The sequence below is a fragment of the Eptatretus burgeri genome, chromosome 8, assembly GCF_056783735.1.
Source record: "Eptatretus burgeri isolate ZD-2024b chromosome 8, Ebu_testis_v1, whole genome shotgun sequence".
Taxonomy (NCBI): domain Eukaryota; kingdom Metazoa; phylum Chordata; class Myxini; order Myxiniformes; family Myxinidae; genus Eptatretus; species Eptatretus burgeri.
The window spans coordinates 60,165,204-60,173,294 of NC_140968.1; the positions used below are offsets into that span (position 1 = coordinate 60,165,204).

Below are 8,091 nucleotides of genomic sequence, written 5' to 3' on the forward strand. Positions count from 1 at the left end.
GTGATGTTTATTCTCTTATTGAATCATCAAATAAAATTTTTGTAACCTTCCCTCCAAGATATAGAAAGTTGATAAGCAGTGCAGTACCTTGCTTCCATTCAGTTAGTCATCTTCAACAAACCTCTTCACCAGCCTGGTGATGCACTATAACCTTTACGGTGTTGGTGCTGCCGAAGCAGTTTGTTGGCAAGGGTTGTACTGGGTAGTTTGCCGTTGTCTTCCCAGCATTGTTTGTCCATGGTATATCCCTTTTAAATTTTAAGCATCAAGGAAGGAAGTGGCACGTACCATTTTTAATCTTCGGTGTGACTCAGATGGGGTTTGAACCACCAACCTCCCAGACTCAGAATGGAAACTCGAACCTCGATACCACCACGGCTTTGTTATATCAACATAGGTTATCAAAACTGCCCATTCTTATTTCGTTTTGGTCGTGCTTTCATCAACTGTATAGGAGTTTAAAATGACTTGAAACCACTACAAGAAAACTTTTTCTCCCTGTCGTTTGAGCGGTCGAGCCTGGGTTTGAATCTCAAGCCAGCTATAAACTGTCACCCTGGTGTTTCACGGGCAGGGGGAGGCATCAATTTGTGTGCCGTCCCTCGGATGGACGCCAAACTGGGAGATCCGTCTGCCAGAATTAGTTGGTGGATGGCAAAGATCTCATGGTGTGCTTCGTGAAGAGTAGGTGAGCTATTGCCAGCACCTTGAGCAAATTCCTAATTCCTGCCCTACCTTGCTGAGTCGGAGTGGCAACCTGTCCAGGATTGTGACCTAGTAACTGCGTCAGCAGCACCAAGGCTCAACGTAGGACATGATACATGCTTGATGATGATGATGATAGTTGTTGTATCGTTTTTACAGCCATTTTTCCCTGCTGTGCAGGGGTTTGGCTTTTTCTTGAGGAAATGTTTTATGGCCGGATGCCCTTCCTGACGCCAACCCTGGTCGCCTCTTACGACACACAGGGATATGGTACACCTATTCTAACCGGGGCATACACCGGGACCAGTACACTGGTACTCATTTCGCCGACCTCGGAAGGATGACAGGTTGAGTCAACCCCCTGGTGTTAATTCAGCAGCCAACGGGACTTGAACTCAGGACCCTGGGATCCCAAGCCACCATCCTAACCACTAAGCCAACACCAGGCTTGATGATGATGATAGTGAAGAAGAAAATCTTAAATCTCCGTCGGTTTTTAGATAAATATCAGCTTCACTCCAGGGTTCAAAGTCTCCAACTGTAAATGTCATAAAGATAAGCCAAGTAACCATAGAGATGCACATGTTGCTGTAATTATTATTGTCTGCAGTGATATACTGCACTTGGAATCTTTCGGTTTTGGTTTAATACTTGCAGTTATATTTCCAGAAACCTCTTTGAAATTATGTGGTGGAACATAACTGAACCCACTTGCATCCAAAGAACAAAAGCAGAAGCATGATATATGGTTGATACATTTATTATGTATGTAATAACGTTCATTTATGTGGATTTGTACATTTAGAAAAAAAACAAAGGACAACCTTTTGTGCAAAAGAAAGCAAACAAGATACATTTCCCAAAAGCCCCCCTTGAATCTTGGCACACCAGATCACATCAGGAATGAAATGCTGAGAGCATTTAAGAATTCAAGCTGTGATCGTTCTGTCACATCCAGAGTCGTCTGCATGTGCTCATAGCTCCGTTTTGAGCAATTTCAGAGCCTTTTGCATGTTTTCTTTCACTGGAGGTAACAAACAGAAACAAAACCTTCGTTCACTTCTTGTCTTCCGTGAATAGCAGTATAATGTAGCAGTACAACGGTGTTGCTCTGAAATGCTATGATTTATGCAAGGCTATCATGTTTCCTACAGTATGTAAAAATTGTCTTACCAACTAGATGTGTGTGTGTGTGTGTGTGTGTGTGTGTGTGTGTGTGTGTGTGTGTGTGTGTGTGTGTGTGTGTGTGTGTGTGTGTCCAATAAGCTGACTCCAATGATAATTGAGGTAATAGCGGTCAACGAGCGAATTACGAGAAGAAGAATTCGTCACTCCTTGGGTGTTGTTTCCCTGGTCTCTGTATATGCTCCGACTGAGGCAAGTGATCTCACCGTGAAGGACGCATTCTATGCTGTGCTTGAGTCTGGTTCATTTGTGCCCCAGGCGAGATACACTTCTAGTCTTGGGGGATTTCAAAGCATCGACAGGCACTGATAGGGATGGGTATGAGACGTGTTGGTCCCCATGGGCCTGGAACTGTGAACCAGATAAGCACCAAGTTCATTGAATTTGCAAGAAATCATTGACTGATGGTGGCCGGTTCATGGTTTCAGCACCCACAGACTCATGGCTGGACTTGGTATTCTAATGCTGGTGATGTGGCGAAGGAGATTGACCATGTGCTCGATGATGGTCGCTGGAGGATGATCCAGAACTGCAGGTCTACCGGAGTGCTCATTTCCTCAATACCGACCACAGGCTTGTTGTAGCAACTCTGAAGTTGCAGCTTAAATCCAGAATGGTATCATCCCAGCCAAGGCTGGAAGTTGGCAAGCTCAAGGATGAGAGGGTATGTTGTCCCTCTCTGGAAAGGGAAGGGTGATCGCCAGGACTGCAACAACTGCCGAGGAGTGATGCTGCTCTCAGTGCCGAGCAAGGTCTTCGCTCGGATAATTATTGATAGGGTTCACCACCATCTGCTTGAGCACCAGCACCCAGAGCAGTCAGGCTTTACACAAAAGAGGTCAATGATTGACCGTATTCTTGCTCTTCGGGTCCTCACCGAGCACAGACAAGAGTTTCGGCAGGGGCTGCTTGCAGCCAATGTTGATCTCTGTAAAGCATTTGATTCAGTGAATCTGGCTGCCCTCTGGAGGATTCTTGGTCTTCGTGGAGTGCCACCAATACTGATCAATCTGATGTCTGAACTATGCTCTGGAACTGAAAGTGCTGTGAGATGTGGTGATTCCACCTCTGACTTATTTCCAGTTGTTACTGGAGTTCGTCAGGGGTGTGTACTGGCCCTACTCTTCTCAGTGCTTGTATGGACTGGATTCTGGGGAGGATGTCAAAGAGATCAAGCTGCGGTCCTTCGTTTGGGAATGTTAAGATCTCGACCTTGATTTCATAGACAATGCGGCAATCTTTGCGGAGACTCTAGATATCCCTTTGGGGCCCCTCGAGGTGCTGAATGAGGAGTCAGAGCCACTAGGATTACAGGTTTCCTGTATCAAAACTATGATCCAGGCTTTCAATGACATCTTGGATGCTGCTATCTTGTCTGTACCTATTTGTAGTGAGGATGTTGAGGTCGTGGAGAGATTCACTTACCTTGGCAGTGATATTTGTGTCTCCACTGGCTGTGAGCCAGAGGTTAAAAGACGTCTAGGTCAGGCTGGGGAGTGATGGATTCACTGGATCATGGGATGTGGCACTCTCAGTGCCTGTGCAGGAGGATGAAAGACTGAGTCTTCAGGTCCTTGGTGCTTCCAGTCTTGCTCTATGGATGTGAGACTTGGACTTTGACCAGGGATCTGAGATGGAGACTTAATTCCTTTGGTACCAGGTCTCTTTGGAGAATTCTTGGCTATTGCTGGTCGGACTTTGTGTCCAATGAGCGGTTGCTGAGAGAGACTCAAATGAGATTTGTTACCTGCATAGTCCGTGAGCGTCAGCTGCGGCTGTATGGACATGTGGCTCGTTTTCCGCACGCTGATCCTGCTCACCAGATTCTCTCAGCGAGGGAGCCTCAGGAGTGGAGAAGGCCAAAGGGTCGACAACGTGCCTCGTGGTTGCAGCAGGTTGATCAGCACCTCAAGAATTTGGAGATGGGCCTGGCATCTGCCTGGGGGGAGGCCAGACGGAGGCCTCTGGAGTTCCGGCAGAAAGTGGAAGTAGCGACGCGCTGCTCTTCTGCAATCTCTCATACCCTGACCTGACCGAACCTGTCCATGTGCTCCATTTTCAACACGTTATTACCAGAAACTTTTGGTATGAATAAAAAGCTGCACTGCAGTTGGACTATTCACCCCAATAACACCAAACAAGCACCATATCGTTCAAGTCTTGATAAGGCAAACAAATATATGCTTCCTCTCAATCTCTCTCATTGCGCATGTCAATGAAGCTGTTATGTACGGATATATATATATATATATATATATATATATATATATATATATATATATATATATATATATATGTATATATATATATATATATAAATATATATATGGTACACACATATATTTCAAGTGAATACTTACAGACTTGCAGGTCAGTAGGTTCGTAGGCATATTGACGATTACTGTAGGGACCTGTGATATCACCACGCACGGTCAGCGATGGATCTGCAAAGGGTCATTCATCATCATTCGTTTAATGCGCCATGTTTCACATGTTTCATACCTAATGTTTGTTCTACGACATGAATAAGACTAAAAACAAATGAAAGCTCATGACAACAGTACATTTACTCACCGACAAATAGAATCCTGGGAACATACAACATGTCATCCGGTTTCATGTTTTTGTCTGCGATTTCACTCTGAATAAATAAATAAACCAATAAAACATCAAGAAATGAATGAACAAGTAAATAATTTATGGGAGGAGGTAAAAAAAAAACCCATCACAAACCGCATTGTAATGAAGAAAGTGGTTGTTACATTTGAAACCCTAAGTTTGGAATCCTTACCACCACGTTAAGCATCACAAAATGTTCATCAGCCAATTTCTGTATCTCCTGATGCTGGGAGAAAGCTTCCTTCAGTTCTGTAAACATATACAATAATGAATAAACATGAAACGTTCAAAACCCAAGTGATTGGCACAGTGTACATCAACCCTTCATGATGTTTATAACTATTGATTGTTTGCCATTCACTAAATTCTGAGAAAACAAATTTTGTGTCATTTGTTATACTCCTGTGTAGCTTAAACCACAGTGCCTGGCAAGAAGGCACACAACTCGAACACTTCCCTTTGATTTGTCTAGGCTTGGTTCAATTACACACCTGACCAGATATAAACTGTCAGATGTGTGTTTTGAATGCAGAGTGTTGCATCAGAAAGTACGCCGTCCCTCCGATGGACGTTAAGCCGGGTGTCTCATCTGCCGGCGTCAATTGATGAATGTTAAAGATAATGTGCTATCTTTCATGAAGAAAAAGGTGAGTTATCACGAGGACCTCGTCCGAATTCCAAATTCCTGCCACCTTGTTAAACTAGCTCGGGAAGAACGTCAGTCTTGACCAACAGGTTTGTGAAAGACTTGGGCCAAACTCCCTCCTGTGGCCGACCTACATGTCTGCTGGATGAATTGTTGCCGTTTAAAAGGGAAATGATAATAGGAATATTAGTCAAGCATAGCCACTGGACTGGGATATTATTTTTGCATTGGCAGTGCATGATACGAAATAACAAGAAGGTCATGCGGAGGACAACAGTATATCCTTTCAGAAGTCATCCTTACTTTGGCTGTATTTGCAGTCATCACGATGGTGAATTACCATCACAGGTTTGCGTCTGCAAAGCAAAGAAAACAAACGTACAAAAGCACAGGTAAACTAGAGGGGGGGCACTCGGTAGAGTGCAAAACCTCCGCCGCCAATACTGCGAGGTCACTCAAGTGAACCTGATATCCTATTCATTCAATTTGACGTCAATAGTGCTCACAGAGTTATAGTTTACAACTTTCCCTTTAACTTTTAACTTTTACATACTCAATTCATTCATCATAACTCAATTCCTTGAGACAGAAATTGATTTTACGTGGGTATATCCACCTGAAGTTCCAAAATCAGCCGCAATTATAATTTTGTCATGTTTTTTGTTGGAAATCACTTATAACATGTAGAAATACAAAAAAAAAAAAATCGAAATTTTGTTGAAAAAAAAGTTGCAAATTTTTTTTTTCTCTAACAATTTTTTTTTTTGGGGGGGGGGGTTGGAAATCACTTAAAACATATAGAAATGCACAAAAAAATTCAAATATTTTTTCAAAATGGCCACCATAGCGGCCATATTGGATTTTGGACCAAGTCCATGAATCAATGATGAATCACCCCACTTGACCCCGACATATCAATGATGAATCATCCCGCTTGACCCCGACATATCAATGATGAATCAACCGGCTTGACCCCGACATATCAATGATGAATCACCCCGCTTGTGAAACACCAGGTTGACAGTTTATAGCTGGGACAATTAGGTGAGCATCACCTAATTGGCTCAGCTATAAACTGTCATCCTCATGCTTCATAATATGTGTGCTGGCGGTGTATAGGCAACAGACCGCTGCTTCGATCGTTCCGGAAATTTCTTTTCTTTGCCGTTAATAAATATATAACCTGCCATTTTTGAGCTCTTTCAACCAGTGCAAGAATAAAAGGCCTTCCTTTTTAATTTCATTTATATCGTGGTACTTTACCACGGGATTCTGATGGGACATATTGATGGACAAAAATCCCACAGTATGGGGTAATATAAGAAAGATAATAGGACGAAGAAGTTACAATGGAAACGACAAAAGATAAATTCCAGAATGTGAGCATGAACAAAAGGAGACATCGACATCTGAGTTATTCATTCCTTTTTTCTGTCAAATTCACATCACGACAATAGCACAGGGATCACCTTCCTAAAGTACTACGGAGTGTAGATGTTTTGTTTCATCCGCAAACTTACGTTTCGGAAGCCTTTGTAAGAGCTTCTGTGTATGTTTGCACCCACTCAAGTTCATCTCCCCAGCCTGAAACAGAAAGAAGTAAAACATCTTAATAAAGACTCATTTGAGGTTGTTACGTCATCAAATCTGTGTTTGGAAATAAGATTAAAAAAATTATTATTAGAGTCAATAAATCTTTACCCCTTGATAAGGTAACAGGCTCTCTTTTGGGTTTCATTGTCTTTTTATCCGGGGCTTTTGTGGTGTTGGCAGCAGAAACGACGACTAAACAAACCACGAAAATGACGAACACCTTCATGTTTCAAACTTCTTTGGCTGCAAAAGTGTAATTGAACCTAGAGGGCAATAAATCGGAAAGTATCCATCAAGCGTACGAGAGTCTCAGCAACTGATTGATTATATTCCTCTTGAGAGATCAATGATGAATCCATCAATCATTATTCGCAAAAACGATGGAATTAGCATTTTGAGATTACTGAAGCAGCTCATTAGAAAAGGATGGGGCAATTGACTTACCTGTTGTTGTGCTGAGAGGGCAAAAACTCTCCCTTGTGCACACCTGTCGGCTTGTCTTCTTATTCAAGGTTCCGCCCCATATCCACACCTTGATTTCACGCCCTCAATAGTATGACGTAGCAATCTGTGCACCTGAGTTAGTTCAAGTATCCTGCAATATTAGTTTCTCAATTCGATTTGTTGAATTTAAAGATCACAAAGAGAAGCTTGAGAATTGAGAAGGTTCTCGTGTGGTTGTTATGTAAGTAATGCATTACCTTTGAAGGTTACAGTCAGCATTTCGAGTCAAAGTCCATGAAGTTAAGGATGATTTGGCACTTTGCTATTGGATAAGATTGTGCACGTGATTACCTTTTCTCTGCATTCCTTTTACACCTGTTATACCCCTTTGGTTCTCCGCCTTGTCATAACGCTGATGTGTACTTTTGCCATTGGGTTTCAAACTTTGGCATCTCAGAAACAGAAAGATGACGTCAACAACGTATTTATTTGACTTGAAAGCATTTCCTCCAAGCCTGAACATGCTCCATACTTTGATGGTATTGAAAGCACACATAGGAGGATCAAATGCAAATGTATACATATGTGTATAGTATATATGTACATGCATGTATCTTTTGATGGTTTGTTTTTTTCAAAAAGAGATGAATAGCATGAATGACAGTGAGAAGGAAAAAAATATATACTGAAAATGAAACGGAATTTGAAACGTAAGAATTTGCTTTGGCCCTTTGTGCCAATGTCTTTCTTTCATCGAATGAATGGTCGCCTGAAATGTCAGCTTCTCCTTGTTTCCCACAGTGGTTAGCATACTTAGATCAAGTTCAATTCACCAAATATGTGTGATATTGTATGTCAACTACAATCTATTCGTACACACACACACATATATGTGTGTG

At 42.2% G+C, this 8,091-nt stretch overlaps 1 protein-coding gene across 1 annotated transcript; it reads right to left on the bottom strand.

Annotated features, from left to right (window-relative positions):
• Positions 1-1,449: 1,449 nt before the first annotated feature.
• On the bottom strand, positions 1,450-7,439 carry LOC147021840 (anterior gradient protein 3-like). Its single transcript, XM_085892241.1, has 8 exons — positions 7,193-7,439; positions 6,857-7,011; positions 6,676-6,739; positions 5,459-5,511; positions 4,682-4,758; positions 4,465-4,531; positions 4,251-4,334; positions 1,450-1,729 (listed from the first exon to the last, which is right to left on the bottom strand). The coding sequence occupies exons 2-8, from the start codon at positions 6,972-6,974 to the stop codon at positions 1,680-1,682; spliced, it is 513 nt and encodes a 170-aa protein (XP_085748367.1). The 5' UTR covers positions 6,975-7,011; positions 7,193-7,439; the 3' UTR covers positions 1,450-1,679.
• Positions 7,440-8,091: the final 652 nt, after the last annotated feature.

Excerpts from the sequence above, each read along its gene's own strand:
- LOC147021840 (XM_085892241.1), bottom strand. The coding sequence starts at position 6,974 with ATGAAGGTGTTCGTCATTTTCGTGGTTTGTTTAGTCGTCGTTTCTGCT. Across the intron at positions 5,512-6,675 it reads CTTACAAAGGCTTCCGAAAC|ACGCAAACCTGTGATGGTAA; the intron begins GTAAGTTTGCGG and ends TTTGCTTTGCAG. Across the intron at positions 4,532-4,681 it reads TTGTGATGCTTAACGTGGTG|AGTGAAATCGCAGACAAAAA; the intron begins GTAAGGATTCCA and ends TTATTTATTCAG.